Source organism: Mchenga conophoros, linkage group LG23 (assembly GCF_057382185.1).
Source record: "Mchenga conophoros isolate Kocher_MC1m ecotype Shallow Benthic linkage group LG23, M_conophoros_male_GT1.1, whole genome shotgun sequence".
NCBI classification, from domain to species: Eukaryota; Metazoa; Chordata; class Actinopteri; order Cichliformes; family Cichlidae; genus Mchenga; species Mchenga conophoros.
In genome coordinates, this window is record NC_140547.1 from 40,285,701 (window position 1) to 40,304,836 (window position 19,136).

At 40.6% G+C, this 19,136-nt stretch overlaps 3 protein-coding genes across 12 annotated transcripts in view; all 3 read left to right on the forward strand.

Annotated features, from left to right (window-relative positions):
* The first annotated feature begins 2,253 nt into the window (after positions 1–2,253).
* Positions 2,254–5,360, forward strand: rpl31 (ribosomal protein L31). Its single transcript, XM_085265138.1, has 5 exons — positions 2,254–2,382; positions 2,834–2,937; positions 4,191–4,316; positions 5,084–5,196; positions 5,281–5,360. The coding sequence occupies exons 1-5, from the start codon at positions 2,257–2,259 to the stop codon at positions 5,310–5,312; spliced, it is 501 nt and encodes a 166-aa protein (XP_085121264.1). The 5' UTR covers positions 2,254–2,256; the 3' UTR covers positions 5,313–5,360.
* A 2,408-nt stretch (positions 5,361–7,768) lies between these two features.
* On the forward strand, positions 7,769–11,006 carry chst10 (carbohydrate sulfotransferase 10). Its single transcript, XM_085265795.1, has 6 exons — positions 7,769–7,898; positions 8,325–8,468; positions 8,571–8,683; positions 8,774–8,999; positions 9,151–9,256; positions 9,424–11,006. The coding sequence occupies exons 2-6, from the start codon at positions 8,363–8,365 to the stop codon at positions 9,974–9,976; spliced, it is 1,104 nt and encodes a 367-aa protein (XP_085121921.1). The 5' UTR covers positions 7,769–7,898; positions 8,325–8,362; the 3' UTR covers positions 9,977–11,006.
* A 3,422-nt stretch (positions 11,007–14,428) lies between these two features.
* LOC146547817 (mitogen-activated protein kinase kinase kinase kinase 4-like) overlaps positions 14,429–19,136 on the forward strand; it is a 36,856-nt gene continuing 32,148 nt past the window's right edge. For all 10 annotated transcript variants that reach the window (XM_085263756.1, XM_085263762.1, XM_085263758.1 and 7 more), the window contains exons 1-2: positions 14,429–14,709; positions 15,076–15,141. In XM_085263756.1, coding sequence (XP_085119882.1) covers positions 14,653–14,709; positions 15,076–15,141 — 123 coding nt within the window. In that variant the 5' untranslated portion in view covers positions 14,429–14,652. The remainder of the gene's footprint in view (positions 14,710–15,075; positions 15,142–19,136) is intronic.

The following is a 19,136-nucleotide window of genomic DNA, read 5'->3' on the forward strand; positions in this document are numbered from 1 at the left end:
CGAGCCCACATCATCCATGATGGAGCCAAAGCGCTCCCAGTAGGAAAAGACAGTGTACTGCTTAGGAAATAATGACTGAAAACAAGCCATTAATCTGAACTTTCAATCTGTCATGGAGGCGGCTAAACAAGGTCACGGTAGTCTTGCACAGATGGATAAGGTGCACCTTTACAATGTGGTTGTATCAGGAGACAGTTGCTTAACAAAAAGCGCAAGATTTGCCTTATGCGTGTGCTGGGATAATTTTAAAGGACTGAAAAGTTTAGGAAGGGGCAAAGTACTTTTGTCCTAAAGCTCTGGATTCAACGTGATCCACCACCCAATCCAGCTCCATGACAGGAAATCTCATTCCTCTTCTCCACCCATTCGGGGTCAGCGCCTGTCCTACACCCAGTTTTCACATTTTGACTTCTGAAAATTTCTGCCAAAACGAAATTGGCAATAACACAATACCGAAAATAAATAAAAATTTTCCAGAATTGGGACCACTTACTAAGGAAAGGACTACCTCATGAAATCCTGTCCCACTGAGGAAACAATTCACCATCTGCTACATAATGTGTGGTTCACGATGTGGGTCGGTTTCGAGAACTAACAGGAGTGGCCGAAAAGTAGTATCAGTAATTTTATCGACACAGAGACATCGAACTCAGTTTCCCATTATTTTTCAGTTTGACCATGACTCTGGTTTTACAGAAAACATTTTTACAAACTTTTTTTTGTCCTTGTCTCTAATATTCGAGTAATGATATCTGGTTCAATGCTGTAATTTTTTTTTTTTTTACTGTAAAATAAATATTGACATTTTCACAAATAAGGACAAACGTGATGAAATCTTCAAGCAAACAAATTTTTGAGGTAAGTTCTGGAGTTTAGCATATAATTACCACCACTTCATGGGTGATAGGTTTATGAGTTTGTCTCCATATGTGTCTACAGAGGAAGTCTTATGACTAATTTAATTATGTGGAAAAATGTGTTTAATTTCACATTTCTTTACATGTGCAAAATAACACCATGTTTGATAAAATATGTATACTGAAAACAAAGATATACATTTTTTTAAAGTTATTTAAACATATTTGTCACCATCTGTGATTTTAATAATTAATTTTACCTTTCTAGTATATCTGAGATTCTTAGAAGTAGACATATCAGTAGAATTTGGATGTTAACTAAAGTTTCAATTAGGATGCCTGAAATGTTAGAAGAGTTGTAGGTATCTACAGCAGTTCAATTGCTGATAGTAATTATTAATAACAATCGAACTTTGACTAATAAAAACTGGATTCTAGATGCTAAAATTGCATTTTAGCTTTTTCAACGTGGAGTTCTAAGATAAGCCATAAAATCTTTGTTCATACAGAGGAAAATTCTGATGCCACTCTGCTTGGTGCAATGAAAACAGCAACTGGGTGTAGAGTCACAAACATCAAAAATTATATAAAAGGTATACACTTAAAACAATTATCAACATACAAGGAATATATACAGAAAGAAACAGTTGGGAGTATGATTACAAACAAATATTAATGGTAAAGCGACTGATACTTGCACGTTTCTACTAAACACTGAAAGGACTTAACACAGTGTGTCATAGTTATCCACGTACATATTTTCTACACCTGTGCTTTTAGTGTTAAATTCACACTTCAATTTTGAAGAACCCGTAATTCAATGCCCAAGGGCACTTAAGCATGCAGACTGGAGCAGCCAGGGATCAATCCACCAACCTTCTGATTGGGCAATGACCGGTCACCGGCTCTACTTCCTGAGCCACCTCGGGAATACTATATGGTAGCTAATACATATGTGAACAGTAGTGCAAATAGGTTGAGAGTGAAATAATAATTTACCGGCAAAAGTGATGACAGAAAAAGTATTAGAGTTAATGTGGTAAGGAACAGTTAGAATATTATAAGAACACCGTGTTGTGCGTTTGCTTTCAAATGTATTGAAAAACATAACATGTATTAAAATTTTCTTGAAATGCACTCAAAACACGACCGATTGAAATGTAGAAACGTTCTAATAGAAACGTATTGTAATAATAGCTGACAAAGTTACAGGACTCTTACAGTGGAGTTTCCAGTGATAAGTAAGGAGCTATTCATATCAATGATTAATACTTTTGCTAATATGATGCGAATCGTAGATATCTTTAATAAGAACTGTTAGTCATTACTCGACAGAAGACAAATGTTACAGCCAACAATTTCCATAAAAGCTACTTCTTTAAAGTTATACGGATTTTTCATGCTAGGAACCATTAGCTCTACGTTTGTTGTTAACGGGCCTCATTCGAAACGGACCGGCTTCCTTTACCCACAACCCTCCACCTTAGCTCAGTCCTTCCGACTTCCGCCTCAGCTAAGAGCCGAGGTGAGTAATTTTTTCAGAAACTATAATTCTACAATCCAGCACCATCCTATGCTATTAAAGCCACAGAAACGTTCATCCATCGTGTAATAATGTTTATTAGTACTGTATCTGCTGTTATGTGACCATTTTGATGTTGCTGAATGTTTGTAAAGACACTTTAAAGCGACGAAGGAGAAGCACTGGAGCGGTTTCTAGCTGCATGGCTGTCCATGTTCTCCACACACTGCTGGAGTGTTTGTCACTCAGAGCTCAAACATAATACCAGCACTACAGTTATTCTTGTAACGTTTATGTCATTAATTTTCTTATTTAAGCTACATGTTGGCTTGAGTAAGTAACGCTAGCGCGAGCTGTATGCTAGCGTCAGGCTTTTCTTCGGGTGTCGAGCTTAAGTTGTGTTGAAAGCGGACTCAAACTTAAGTATGCGTGTCTTTTCCCCCCTTCTTTCTAGATGGCCCCAACAAAGAAAGGAGAGAAAAAGAAGGGGCGTTCAGCCATCAACGAGGTGGTGACCAGAGAGTACACCATCAATGTCCACAAGCGCATCCATGGAGTGTAAGTACTGCTGGTGTTATGCCAAAAAAACGATTTCCGATATATCTGTTTGTATGTTTAAAATATTTGCTTATGGTGGTAGGCTGTATAAAGCTGCATTAAAGAAGGGGGTCATACAATAAATAAAGAAATTACCTTACTCTTTTATGAAGCCAGGCCTTTTGGGCCACTGAAAACAACTTTATAGATCTGTTATGTTGTATTTGTTGCAGTTTCTGCAGTCCTCTTGGTCACATCTGTTGAAAAAGACACTTTTAATCTCAATGAGAGTTTTTACCCAGATCAACAACGGATACCTAAAAATCACTTTGCCAAAAAGCTGATCTGCTTCTATCTTGTGACAGGAATATTGTTCCTGGCTCAAAATGACTTTTATTGTTAATGATATAATGTTAGAAAGCTCAGTAAGTTATTAACAACAGTTTAAATACCGATTGAAGATTAGATTAAAATATATTAAAGCGACTGCAGTGTGGCTTTGTTGTGTGAGACGGCTGTGCACATGAGCACATTTTGTTTGGATGCACTAAAAGCAATCAGTCCTTTAACTTATTTTACATAAATCTGAGCATTTTAGTAATTCATGAAATGTGTTATATAAGAGAAGACAGAAGGATCAACGTTAGAAATTCAAATTATATTGGGTCCCCTTGTTTTCCTGAGCACACAATAAAGCAGCGCACATAAAAACGAATAATGCCTCTCTATTAAAAAACAAAATGACATAAAAGCTAGAGACAAAGGTAGTTCAGTGAATAGACAGTGCTTCTGAGTGCTAATCTACAGTGAAAGGGAGAAAATGATCAATGAAAGAATTTCATTTTTGAAAAAAAAACTTCCACAAACCAAAATACCCTTTACCTGTTAATCTTGTCTGAGAAATGACAGATCCTTCAGCCACAAAGAAAAAGGGGACATGAGGATTGGGTGAATTTGAGTATTTTGTGCTCTACAGAAGATAACATCAGGGGAACGGACGGATCTTCAAATTCCAAATTAAAGTGTCTGATTTGTTTGATGAAAATCATTTAAAAAATAATAATAATCACACTAACACTTGGACAGCCTGGGTCATTTTTAAATTATTTTACCTAGAATAGGTCTAATAGGAATAAGTCACATACATTTAATTTGTCAGTGACTGTTATCTGTCGCTCAGTGCTGCTGTTCACCCAGTGTTGGCATGCTGAGAAATACTAATCAGGCTCTTTTCTGTTGTATTCATATTAAAGTTGTCCCTTTTTCATTTGCAGGAGCTTCAAGAAGCGTGCTCCCCGCGCCATCAAGGAGATCCGCAAGTTCGCAGTGAAGGAAATGGGAACTCCTGATGTCCGCATTGACACTCGTCTCAACAAGGCAGTGTGGAGTAAGGGTGTGAGGTGAGCTGGTGCCCTCTTCAGATTTCAGCAGCTTCACCCTATTTGCTTTTATGGGTGGTTTGCACTGTGTCCGTGTTTATTCTTACCTTAAAGTCATTTTTTACTTTCCTGCGTATTTATATGAAGGGTTAAAGTGTGCAGTACTGGCTGTCAGTAAGCTCCTGCCACCACAGTGACTTTAGGAACTGCTATATGTCAGCGTGTGCTTTAACAAGTTAGGTTTGTACAAAAAAAAAACAAAGAAAGCTGTAAGAAACATTCAATTAAAATTCTATGCTCAGGTGTGCTGTTGCCATTTTTCAGTCTTTTTTTTTTTTTTTTTACTGGTTAGTTGAACTAGTGGAGGTGTTGGTCAGCCTTCTGTGTGCACACAACTGAGATTTATTGGACATAGAGCAAAAGTTGTGCTTAGAAATACAAGATTGTCGGGGAACTTGTTGATGGCTCCATTGCTTTCAGCTATTTGTGATTCACTTACGTCTATGTGGGAAAAATCGAATTTACCATATTTCTGTCTGTGCTGAAAGTAGGATATCTGAAGGTTTTCTAGTCTGTTTCTCAGCATATGAACAGAAGAAGAGAGGGGAGGTGTTTTTCACTGTTGTGGTTTGCTGTCATTTAATATCTCGATGCATTGCTTAAGATTACACAGGAATTAAAACTGCATGAAATAAGAGTGGCAACATCCTGTGACTGTAGCAGTTAGTAATGTCCCAGCTAATCATTTAGCTTCCTGGTGTTCTTATGTGTGCGTGCGTGTGTCACAGGAACGTCCCGTACAGGATACGCGTACGGCTGTCCAGGAAGCGTAACGAGGACGAGGATTCCCCCAACAAACTGTACACCCTGGTCACATACGTTCCTGTCACCACATGCAAAGGTAAGCATGTTTCTCACTCACTCTCAGGTACCCGTGGAAGTAATGATGACATTTTCTTAATCGTGTCCTCTCTTTTCCCCACAGGTCTGCAGACAGTCAATGTTGATGAAAACTAAAAGTTGTCTCCAAGTCGAATAAATGGAAATAAAAGGACATCTAGTGTTTCCTCTTGCATTTCTTTCTTTTGTCTTTTTTTTTTTTTTTTTTGCTCATAACTGAAGGTTTGATTTGAGATTTGTTATGGATTAACGATAATTTTAGGCTAGCAAAACAGTCAAAGTTTGCAAAAATTAAATGAATCTTTACCCTGTTAATATAACTATTTATAATTAGATGTTTTTAACCTCCTAGGACCTGGTGTCCACATAGGTGGACGTCACATTTTGGGTTGTCTAGACCAGAATACTAAATTTTGCTCTACGAGGGCTCGATATCCACTTGCGAGGACATTATATATATGTGCATCTCATTTTTGTCACAAACAAAAATCGGTAAAAAAAAAAATCTGTCAATTCTTTGTTTTTTACACTCATCAGTGTCCCAATATGCCCCCAAATCAAAGAGAAATTAAAAATGCATGCCATGAAATAGTTTGGGTCTTAGGAGATTAAGTATAAGTAAGAACTGTCTTTGGGGTTTGATGCCCTCTGTTTTCAAGTAAAGCAAAATTACTTTACTATTATTTGGTTTTTTAGATAGTAAAGCTCCTGATTGGTCATTGAACGCTACCACTATGACAATACAGTGCTGATAGTTTATAGGGGGAAAAAACGGCTGGATTTATTGGAGCGTGCTGGGTGGTGTTTATTAAGAATATTGTTATGATATTTAATGGAAAATGAATTAGGTGTTCAATTTCTCTGAACAATGGAGTCCACCTGCTTGATGGAGTGGAATATATTTGATTTAATTCGAATGTAGAGATATCAACAAAGTAAACCAAGTCGTCTCTTGAGGACGGTTCTTTTGACAGCTCCCTTTGGACTTCACAACAGCAGATTATCTGCCTCCATCTCACCTTATCTTCATGTCCTTCATTACATCCCTGAACCTCTGTGCACTTTCTCTTTTCCACCTGCGTGGCAGCTCCACATTCAACATCCTTTGTTTGGACAGGCGCACAGAAGGGATCGTGGATATATGGAACAATCTCAGTCTTGTCTCTCTTTGTCTCCAAACTGCTCAGTCTGAGCTTTGCCTCTGATGTAATCACTAGGGGTGGGTTTTGATTATCGATTAAAACTGATTCTGGCTTGGATAACGTAATAACGATTCATTAAAATCCTGAATCGATTTTTAAATATAAATTTATTTTGCCCAAAACGCCAGAATTTCTACAACCACCAAACAGCTAAAACAGTAAATGAGTGCACAAAACGCGGACCCGACGCATCCGAATCGGTGAGAATCCGCGGCCTTTCTCACCCGACGGCACATATGCGGACACGGTCATGCCGCCTAAGAATGACCGTCGGGACTCACTGATTTCGAAGCGTCGGCGGGCGCTTTGTGTTTACGCCCTTTTTGCGCTAGATTCTCTGAAGCTGCAGGTTTTATCTCTCTGCAAAAATATTGACTGAACCAGCAGCCAAAGACGATCCAAACTACGCTTCACATAAACATTATCACGAATTTCCTCTTACTTTTGCTGTTTTGCTTCCACCACGATAAAAATCACACTTCATGTAGAGCTCTCCCTCTCTCTAAATGATAATCAAAACCCACCCCTACTTATTACTTCCAACAAGAAAGCCTCATTTCTGCTGTTCAATACTGAACAAATGTAAACTTTTTAAAATTATGCAAAATTGCAAAATGCTTAGCTGTGTCTTTAATAAACCTCTGTAACTTTACTCTGCTTCACTTCGTTTTTGACTGCACAATATTTTTAAGGTCATCTGCTATAAAAACCCAGACCAGGAAAACCGCCTTCATGTTTTTCTGTATTTTATCCTCAGTTACTTTGACACAAAGGAATCTGCTGTGATGCTTACACCTTTGATAAAGTCTCACAAGTGTCAGCTTTCTTTTTATAGATATAAAAAATATAGATATGTACTGATAAGGGATCAGAATTATAATATTTCTGACTGTGAGGCAAAATTTCCCCGATTCGAATCGATTCGATCCACGATTAGATTCGGGACCTTGTGAATCGGAATCGAATTGATTCTAGAAATCAGTGACGATGCCCAGCCCTAGTAATCACTTCTGATTCTGGTCATTACCAATGTAAACTGTAGCCTCTTCATCTCTGCTACCTCCAAGGACCTGTTCCTCTATATTTGATATAACAGGTGGTTCTGAAACTATGGAGCATGGACAACCTGGGGAAAAATAATGTAATTAACCTAAAAAAAAAAAAAAAAAAAAAAAAAAAAAAAAAAAATATATATATATATATATATATATATATATATATATATATATATATATATATATATATATATATATATATATTAATAAGAGTTTGTTTATGCTCTCGCGTCATTATATAAATTAAAATGTGGTGTTTCGGATGTGCTCACGTCAGATCATCATGGCAGCGCTGCCATGCTGCCGCTAAGGGGAGCTCCATTATTTTGTCAGCAGTTGGACGTTGAGAGGACTAGACGCATCAGCGGAGACGTTTCTATGGGATCGTCTAACGGGTTCTCTGGAGTTTGTGCAGCTGCGAAGTAGAACTACAACTTATCAAAAAGGTAAAGCTACGAGGCTGATTTCGATTTTGGGCCGTGTGTGTGTCTGTGCGGTGAGATTTAAACTGGTCTAGCCGAGAAAACAAACGAGCACGATTTAAGTTGTCTGCTTCATGTCTGGGAGGGACAGATGTGGCTAGCTGGTTAGCTAGCTGACCAGTTAGCTAGCTGCCTGAAAGCACCACTATTTAGATGAGCTGACACAGAGGCTGAGAGCATTGCCGTTAGTTTTTCTCCGTACACGGTCGCTAGCCCTGAGCTGTGTAGTTATCACTTGTCTTGAATCGTTATGTAGGATAGCTCACCGTTAAGACATACGATTTAACAGGTTAGTTTTAGCGCCAGTCAAGTCCTATCTCCATTACCTGTGTGTGTGTGTGTGTGTGTGTGTGTGTGTGTGTGTGTGTGTGTGTGTGCGTGCGTGCTCAGGTGGGAGCGTCGCTCGCTGTTTCCATGGCCGTCGGCTGATGTGCGAAGCGATGCGGCACTACTGGCTGCTCATCGGGGCTTGCGGCTGGGTGCTGCTAATCCTGATGTTTCTCAGCAAGTTCATCAGCTTCAGAGCTGTTGATGGTAAGCCACTGGACCTGTTACGGTGATAGCTACAGGCGGGAAATCCCAGGAGGGGGGATTGTGATCAGTCCCATTTGATTTATGTGTTTGTTTGTTTTTTAGATTACGGAGAGAGAGCTGGAAGTCAGAGCGGGACAGTACCAGGCACTAAGGTGGTGGTCAAACCCATTGGGATGTCCAGCCCTGAAAAGAAATCTCCAAAGTCATCAGATCAGGTGACTATTTACTGATTGCTAATTATAACTAATCCATGCCATTGGCCTTTTCTCTCCTCTACATAACTCTAAGTTGTGTATGTTTCTCAGCCTACAGCAGTACCCGCAGTGGCAGATTGGCAGTCAGTCGCCCAGAAGCGAATCGAGCTGCTCTCGACAGTGTGTAAGAACAGCAGCCTGAGAAATCTGACACACGTCTCCATCAGCAAATTTGTCCTCGACCGGATCTTTGTCTGTGACAAACACAAGATCCTGTTCTGCCAGACGCCTAAAGTGGGTAATACACAGTGGAAGAAGGTCCTCATTGTACTCAATGGTAAGTATGGACAGGACGGAGGTAAAAGCAGTGCTGTTATTTTTAATTTCATGCCTATTTGTTGAAGTAGTTAATTTAGATGAGGAATTATTATTATTATTATTATTATTATTATTATTATTATTGTTGTTGTTGTTGTTGTTGTTTGCAGGGGCTTTCCAGACTGTGGAGGAGATCCCAGAAAACCTTGTTCATGACCATGAGAAAAATGGCCTCCCTCGCTTGTCGTCCCTCACTCAGCAGGAAATAAATCACAGGTGTGCTCGTAGTTACATTGATAAATGTGGACTTATCTGGTTGAAGTAGTCAAACGTACTTCCTTAAATCAAAAAGCAAAAATGAAGCAGCGCTGCTTCTTCTGAAAGATGCTGGCACATAGTGTTTGCGGCTTACGCTAACGTTTATCTGCCTCGTACCTCAACAGATTAGACACCTATTTCAAGTTCTTCATTGTGAGGGATCCCTTCGAGCGCCTGATCTCTGCATTCAAGGACAAGTTTGTGAAGAACCCCCGCTTCGAGCCGTGGTACAAGCACGACATAGCTCCGGCCATTATATGGAAATATCGCAAGATTCACCGCAACAATGACCTCGTCGCCTCCGGTCTCCACTTCGAAGACTTTGTTCGCTACCTCGGCGATATGGAAGGCCACCGGCGTATGGACCGGCAGTTTGGCGAGCACATCATCCACTGGGTGACGTACGCAGAGCTGTGTGCGCCATGCAAAATAAACTACAGCGTGGTCGGCCACCACGAGACGCTGGAACAGGATGCCCCGTACATCCTCAAAGCGGCAGGCATCGACACACTGGTGACCTACCCTGCCATTCCTCCAGGCATCACACGCTATAACAGGACCAAGGTGGAGCACTACTTCTCAGGCATCAGCAAGCGAGACGTCAAGCGCCTCTACGCACGCTATCAGGGCGATTTCCATCTGTTCGGCTACCCAAGCCCAGACTTTCTACTGAACTAAGGCAATTAACACCGACTAAAAGACATGTTTGTTTTTTAAATATATAAACCAGCTTTGATTTGCTGCGAGTGAGTTGGACTGTAATTAACAGTCAATTCTTTCTCATGAATACAAACTGCTGCCTAATATTAAGACGTTTAACAGCGTGTTTGTGCAGATAGAAAATGTAACCGATGAGCAAACATAGGTGCAGGATGGGGTGTGAGAAGTCGCCATAATGACACTGAGCAGTGAATAACCACAGATTCTATTAGGTTTTTGTTGGTGATGCTGAGGGGGAGCGTCAGCATCAAGGTCAAATGTATGGTACACATCAAGTGGAGAACACGTTTGTAATATTTATGATTAATTTGTTCTCTGTAATTTTTTTTATATGTAATGCCAGGGATGCAGGACGGTAAACCCTGTAACGTAGCTGTTATGTATGGATCGCCTGTTTCATTAATGGATGTTGCCATATGCTTCAGACAGCATCCTTTTCAGTACCTCTTCCTGTAATGCCAGATACAGGCGCAGTAGACCGCGTGTGTCCGGGAGCACAAAGATGTGAATATAAATCAAATGATGAGACAGTCGTGTTCTCGTGGATTTCAGAATTTCCTTTTTTACATTTTGAAAGCTTTTTTGTTTAAACGCTTGGTTTCTCACATATCATAATGTGGAATCAAAATGAAGCCCTGGACTGTGTTGTGCCAACTACTCCAGTTTTTCAGCCTTTACATTACACCTGATGTATATTTAGCTGTTAATGCTTTCGGGTCGTTGAAGGAAACTGGCACTGGATTTTTAAAAAGGCTATTTTTTTCAATTAGAAATGTACTATGTAAATGTCCTTGTCTTTGGAATTCAACATTTCTATTATGTGTTGCTATTTATAATATTATTAACCCGCCGAGTAGTGGCACAAGAGGTGTCCCAGTTGTAAAAAACAAACAAACACTGCTGCGTCTCTGCAACCTCTGGGTGACCTTTTGGACAGGTGGTTGTGTTACAAAGACGACATGGCTTGTAATAAACTTGCTGGTCAGTTGTGTGTTTCTATGTTTGTTTTCTTAAATATTGCTCAGGTGTGCATTTTACTATTATAATAGCTGATTATTTTGGGGGGGGGGGGTCACCACAAGCTGATCCACTCCCTCCATCTCATCAACCCTGTTCATCTCCTCCTTCGCTGCATCCCTGAATCTTCTCTCCTGCTCTGAAGCTGATGTTGCTGCAATAATGTCAAACATCCACAGGGGGGGGCAGCAGTGTATTTAAAAGTGAGTGCTTGGTGAAAGAAGCCACAAACCTCCTTGAACCCTTTGAACTTAAATGTCAGCACACCAGTCTGTTGAATTGACATTTAAGCAGAGGGCTTTAAGGGCAAAACAAATACTTCATAGCTGTATGCAAGCATCAAAGAGGCTCAGGGCAAGGACAGGAGTTTGCATCGTCAGTGTCAAATATCCAAGCTCACACTGTGCAAGGTGGATTTAAGTTGATTTACACAGAGCATTAAGCTTCAGTTAAGTGTATTAACCCCGAGTGCCTCAAAGCTTTGTGGCTCGCGTGTTTGTTATACGTTTGTCTGCCAGGTTATCTCTCCCTCGTGCTGTCCGACTGGTTGGTCCTGTCGTTCCACCATGGAGATAAAGTTTGTTTGAGCAACAGATGAACGCTCCATTGTGCAGCTGTGACAAGTAACAGCAGCTGCTGGTGTTCACACAGAGATCCAGGGTTGTAAAAGTCCTCAGGAGTGTCGCTGTGTGTATGTGGGTTTTTTTTTAATATGATCTGTTTATTTAGCACTGCTGCAGTTTAAGTGTGGACCATATGAATCACATTCGTTCATATGGACAGCAGAGGTTAACCTAAATCAGTGAAGTGACTGCAGGTTTGCTTACACTCCTTTGACCAATGAGTAGCCTGTTGGTTGATCTTCATTATTTGGCTGTACAGTATATCATTATTTCACCTTAGAAGCCAGTGTTGTGCATGCAGGCTCCAGTCATGGTGAAATTAAGCTGTTTTATTACAGGCTGCTCCCTGGAGTACACTTAGGTGCTGCACACGCACACAGCAGTAGCATCACTCCCGAGATTGCTCACTTGCCACACCCATGATTACCAATATTGACACTGAAGTCTCAGGCGCGCATGTCCATATGGATGCTGTGGTGGGGGCTCTACTCCCCTGCCTGTCTCTGTTTATACCACCTGTCCTTCTGCTCATGCGGCAGAGCTGCATAAACACCGGGCCTGCAGGCTGATGGCGGTTAGCGGGGGGGAGTTCATTTAATATCACCTCGGTGGTCACGCTTGATGCACCGAGAGCCCAGCCCTGTTTGTCTATGTGCAGCCGACCGGCTTCCTGTGTCTGTGCGGCTCTCCGGCAAAGCTGGGAGAGCAGGCGAGCAGCGGAAGTGTGGGTGACTGACTTTCAAGTTAAAGTGTAGCATTACACCCTTGGAAAGCAGGTCGATATGTGATCATTCATCACGTGTTTACTTCCAGGAACCAGTTTAAGAGGTTTTATAATGAGCATTGCCTTAGCAAACATTACACAGCTGTGTGAAAGTCTTGAGCCGGCTCTCATTTCCTCATGTTTTGCTAGAAAAATTAAAAACTTGATGCAGTTATCTATTGAAACATGCGCAAGCATACTGGTAAAACTGTTAAAACTCCAATTTCTGCAAGTGCAAACCTTATTATAAGACAAAGAAGAGCAACTTTAACACTATTTCTCAGATTTTTACAGTATGACTCTTTGTGTAAATTGAGACAAGAAATGTGTAAAATTATAGAAATTTGTCACTTAACGAAGTTAGTAGATTGTGAATGGCAATGAGGGAGGTTTTACATGTAGGAAAAGCAGCAAAAGTCCTAAATGCCCACCCTTTTCAAAAGATATCCAGTGGGCCAAATTGGGGTCTTTGCCTGGCTGATTCTGGCCCCTGGGCCTTATGTTTGAAATCCCTGCAATAGATGGATCAAGGAGGGCCAGATGCATCCAGTGTCAGGTCTTTGTTGAATTTTCTCCCCCATTTCTTAATGAAACAACTTTCAGATACTGATCATCTTCTGCAGATATATAAATATATATATTTTAACCCTGCTATGTTCTCTGCCGCCATCCACTTTGTCCAGTTTCCTCCAAGTTTTAATAACACACTTCACACTATGCAGAGATATGCCAACTTTTTGGTGAGAGCTCATACTCTGCTATCTATCATTGGTATTTTTTCATGATTCAACAAAAAAAAAATGTAAATAAATGATGTGTTTTTGTGACAGGCTGCTAGCAACAAAGTGCCTGAAGATACAATTTAAAATGCGTGCTTTGCCATTTGTCTGTTGTGTGTAGACACAACGCTGGTTCATTTCCGGAGTTAGGTCAGTGTTAAGTTGATAACATAACAACAAACATATTCTTCCTCTGAAAATGTTTCAGTACAAGGACTGGGTTGAAAGTGAGTGAGTGAGAAAAGCAGCCAATGTCCAAAGAAACACATTGAAGACCTTTCGGAAACCCAGAGAACTGTTGCTTAACACCACTTTAAAAAATTATAAGATCTCTTTGGAAGCACAATGTTCTTAAAATAAGTGATGAGTCAAGACTTTTGCACAGTACTCGATAAAGTAAAAAGGCTTAGCAAGTTAAAAGGGCCATAAAAGAAGGGGTTAATACCCTTTTTTTCTAACTCTAAAATAAAATGAAAGTTTTTAATGAACAAAAATATACAAACAAAATATAACAATAAAAAATAAAATACTAAATAAACGAAAAATACAGATGTCTCAAATTAAAAACAAATGAGTTATGAATCATTATCGTAGATCATGCTATTAATTCTCTCAGTTGAAAAAATGAAACCATGAAACCATAATTACGCGATGACGAGGCTCTGCTCACTCAGCACTTTTTCCTTTGATACTGTGCACTCATGTTTTTACACAGTGTGTTTACACTGTGGTATCACTGCGTCCACCTACACTAAAATCCTCAATATTTCCTCCTCCAGTGGTTAAGGTCTTATGAGAATGCATAAGCCATAAGGTCATGTGAAAGAAGAAAAATATCAATTTTCTTCCTTTCTCACTGTAATGTGTGGTTTCCTGTCTTTATCTAAGCCACTGTGTTTTGAATTATTATAGTTTTGGTTTTTAGCTTACACAGATGCTCTCAGTGGCACCTACAAAGTAAGCTAAGTAAGGGTTAAGGATTATTTGGTTGTTTATTTACACTTTCTGATCATGCACGTTATTTTCTTTCAATCAAAGAGCGGTTTTTTTTCTTCTGAATTTATTTTATTCAGAAATATATACTACAGCATAATGTAATATTTGTATGTGCATTCCAAATTTTATTTTAAATATTTTTCAAAAAGAAAAAAAAAGTAGAATTCTCAAAACGATTTTAAAAGTTGTTTTATTTTTGAAAGCGCTCGCCGGAAGTAAGAGTTACCAGTCACGTTTGACTCCAGTGGCAGTAACTGAGAGAGGAGAGCGAGCAGGAGTCCGCTGCTGCCACCTCAACATGGAGTAACGAGAGCTCAGCGCTTACTGCTAAGGAGCGGATCCCAGAGAGAGGAGACCCCGGCGGCCTCTGCTGTAATTTATCCCCCGAAGTCCCCGCAAATGATTCAGCGGACACTTTTTGCGAAGGCGAAGGAAAGCTCGGCTTTTATTTGAAAGATGGCGAACGACTCTCCAGCTAAAAGTCTAGTAGACATAGACTTGGCTTCATTGCGGGTGAGTGCTGCTGAACCGAGCCGTTGTTTTTTTAAATGTTTTAAATTTATATATATATATCTATATTTCCTCTTCAGTTTGCTTTGATTTTTATTCAACCCTCCGTCGTTCAGTGTGACTTGTAGTAGCAGCAAGTTTGAGCCTGCTCTCCTTGTTAGAGATGAAGTATTGAAAATGACCGCTGAGCCATAGCGAGGTGTTGCCAGTGTCTGCTTTTCCTTTGTTCGAGATGCGTTTGGCATGTAGGGGAGACCAGGACGCAACAGCTGGCTCACAGTGCACAATGTTGCTTGGACGATTTTTTTTTTTTTTAAATGACATTACTTTAAATTGAAACACCTTTCTGCCTTTTCCCCCTCTTTCCAGGATCCAGCTGGGATATTCGAGCTGGTGGAGGTAGTTGGAAATGGCACCTATGGACAAGTATACAAGGTTGGTTGGAGGCGCAGTACATGGCCTGTCCTGTTTTCACAGTGGAGGCTCGGCACTATGCTTCCCCCCCTTCTTATCAAACCAGGGAACAAAGAAAGTGGCATTAAGCACGCATGGGTTCTAGATGCTATTGCACCACATTGTGGACAGTTAATATGGTAGAAAGTCTTTCTAGTTCATTGGTGTGATTAGAGTCTGGTGTTATTGTTAACTGTTCAGCTGGGAAGTAGGGGTGTGAGTGAGTCAATCTGCTCTGATGCATCACCTGCCTTTCTAAAATGTAGGTGGGGGGAGAGGCAAGCGTGGAGTGTCACAATCCTCATGGCCTCACTCTAGTCTGCAGCACCATCATTTTTTTCCCTTCTTCTAATTAACAAAACCAAATAACATATCCCGTTCAAATCCGGACTTTCTTCCAGTTCAGTGGATGGGAATCCCTCTCTGTGGACCATCTGCTCTGGTGTCACATTTCCCTACTGAAAATTAACATTGCTGCTGTTGACAGACATCTCCAAGGAGGGACAGCGAGACTCAGAAGACACAGATGTGTTTTTTAGTGGCCCGTGCTGCAGCACAGCACCCTTCATGTGCTGTTGTAGTTGCAGCTGGTTAATCAGATCCATTAGCATTATGCAGACTACCAAAAAAAAAATCACTTTCCTCATGCACTAAGCTGAGTATTTCATTCTGACAGCCCACAGTGCTCCACTGACCTGCATTCAATCTCCTAGCACGCTCCACTCCCAGGATCGCCCCCGCCTCAGCTCGCAGAGCAGATCCATCTGTGTGCATGTGAAGCCACACCTGAAAGCACCCCTGTGCAGTGTAAAAGGAAGTGTGATGCATGTGTGCTGTCTTCCCACCAGACTGCTTTGAGCTTGACCTATGAGATGGAGAATTTGTGCGTCTCCCTCTTCTTTTATTATTATTATTATTATTATTTTTTTGGGTCCTCTTTAATCTCTTTCTCCATTCAGTGTCCAGTACTAATTCTATTTGCGAGAGCTGCTCTGTAGGGGAATGGAGAGCGTGTACAAGAGTGGGCTGTCAGATTAGCTCGCGGTCGACACACAGACGCAGGGGCCTGCACAAGATAAGCCAAACTGCCTATTAGCGAAAGCATGGCTAATGCTGGAGCTCTACTGCTGCAGCTTCCTGTTGATCAGCTGTTGATCAGCAGCCTGGCTGTCATGTTAAAACGGCACGAGCATGTGGCCTGTGAGCATGTGCAGTGGGACTGAGGCGCTAGAGGAGGAGGAGGAGGTGGTGGAGGGTGTAACTGGTAGAAGAGCAGCTGTCCAATTCCAGACAGAACCTGCTCACCGCTCTCACAAAGCTTAGCTTGTCCCCTCGCTCTTTTTGGGTCTCCCAGTCAGTCAGATCCACAGAAAGGAGGTGTTTGTCTGTAGGGTTTCAAAGTCGGACCCACTGAATAATCACAGCAGCCCCCAAGTGAAAACGGGGTGGAGATTCTTCTCCTTCTGAGGCCTTTGCTGCTTTGTCCAGCACTTGGTCACAGTGTGCAAGCGCGCCCCCCCCCCCCCCCCCCTTTGTGTTATCTTATGAAAAAAAAAATGTGACTAAGCTTCTTTACTCTGATTTTGTGGTGACTTTTAATTCCTTTGAGAGCTTTGCTTTTGTGGTTTTTGTCCCTTTTTAGGCAGATTATTGGGAGTAGAATGTCTGCTCTCCATTAAAAGTTGGTGTCAAGCGTATCCATGCATATTTTGCATTCATATCAGTCTTCTGACAACCTTACAATAAAGTGATCGTGACAGTATCCACTCTAACCACCGAGTCCTGTCTGATATTGATATCTGATATGTCATTTTAGAGCACAGAAAGGAGGAGGAGGGACTAAAATGATTTGTTTTAGTTTTTGCCAGATTTCGTGGTTTTCTAGTCCTCATTTTACCAATTTTACATTTTTTGACCTTTTTCAGGCTGGTGCTTGTGTTAAACAAGAAATTTGTTTGGTGTAATGTAGAAAGATTTTCATCACTGGAAGGCATAAAATAAGCTATATGAGTGTGATACTAACACAAAGTCTTGTTTTGACCAATAGCACTTAAAATGTATGCATGGCACTTGTGCTGTGTCCTCCTACTTTCAGCTTTACGCTTTATCCTCAAAGATTAATGGAGCACGCTTTTTCTCTAAGACCCAAATTGCCAAGTCAAGGTTCGTGTGGCCATGCTGCGTTGCAGTGCTCTTTGCCAAGAGGGCATCCGTTGCCACTGGAGAGATGCCAGATTACAGTTGCTTTTGAAAACACAGCACAGCAGTTTTTGACTGAAAGCCATAATGAAAATGACTTTATAGCTAAAAGAAAAAAAATAGAAACCTCTTTAATATTGCTTTGACCAACAAGCTGATTGGAATGAAAGCCTGGACCTCCAAACAGATTGAATGCACTTAATCTAACTTGATTCATAAATTTTATAAATAATATGGTTGTGTACTTTAGCTGAAAGGCCAGCATATAAATTATAAATATAAATATTAGTCCAACCTGTTTGGTTTTATTTGGAGTTTAGAAGTTACAGAAAAACAAACTGTATAAAAAGATGGACCGTCTGTTACATCACCCCAATAGTTTTTGAAATTCAGTTTTAAAGCCTTTTGCTTAGAATTATTGCCTTTGTGTTTTGGTGCCAGAAATCACCATATTTCAATGTGTTTAGTGCTAAGCTATCAGCTGCTAGTAAGTTTGGCTAGCGAGAAATAGAAATTGAGGGGGGGGGGGGGTCTCCCTTTTTCTGTGGACATTTTATGCAATCAACTGCACAGTGTTGTTGTTTTTTTTGTCAGACTATAGCACTACAAACACATACAAAATAAAGAAATTTATATATATTATTTTGCTGTACTGTATGCATGAGTAAAGCATGTAAAATGCATGTATGCTAGTCTGCTGAAACCATAGCGCTGCTCTGATTTCACTGTATGATGCCCAAGTATGGCGCCAATAAAGGAATCTTCATGTTATCTTATATCAGATAAAAAAGCCCCAAAAGGCACCGACTCTACAGATAAACTAACTTAATTAACTTCTTCATACAATTCAAATGGTGAGTTGAAGTTAAATGTCTATATAGCTTTTGTTTGTTTAAATAAGAAAGCTGCTAATGTGTTGAGTTTCATGATGGGCATTTGTTAAGTTGTTTTTTTTCCCTATGAGGAACTTTGGTCTTTTAGAGACAGCCTCAAGTGGTCATTTAAGGTACTGCAGTTTTGTCACTTGAGTGCTGGATGTTGTAGCTCGTTCAGAAACCTTAAAATGAAGTCCTTGCTTTTGTTTAAATTCCCAACACAAATTAGCTTAAAACTGTGCTATTAGCCAGTTCTGGCATGTCTAAAGAGTTCTGTCGGTCATGACCCATCGTATAAAGTTTGTAGTGAATATCCAGTCATTGTGAAGGCAGTGTAGGTCTGTCGCACCCAATTTATCATTAGTTATGTTAAAGCAATACACACTGCTTTTTGCAGTGCATGACGAGAGTCTCACTGAGCTTTTCTCCCTCTTTATCAGTTGGCCCTGGACCAGCTGGCTTAGCAGACCTGCTTCTGGATATAAGTATTTAAAAAAAGGGAGAGATAGTAGAGAAACTCAGAAAAAGACATGATTCTTCATATTGTGCATGGTATGTGGGGAAGATTCTCTCTGCTCTACAGAATGGCCATATATAGTCAGGTCTGAGGCAAGGGGCCCCTGCTGACCTGCCTGATGTGCATCCATGGGATGTGCCAAGGCTGTGCCACCAGTATTTTCACACCACCATGTTTCATGTGGGCAAAATCCATGTTGGATGTGGTGCGGCAAAATCCATGTTGGATGTGGTGCGGCAAAATCCATGTTGGATGTGGTGCGGCAAAATCCATGTTGGATGTGGTGCAGCAACATCACTTGGTGACATCACCGTGATGGTCACGTGGCTGAATACTGGGGGGGGATCAAAGAATTGCAGGGATGATTTCATATTTGCATATGCACT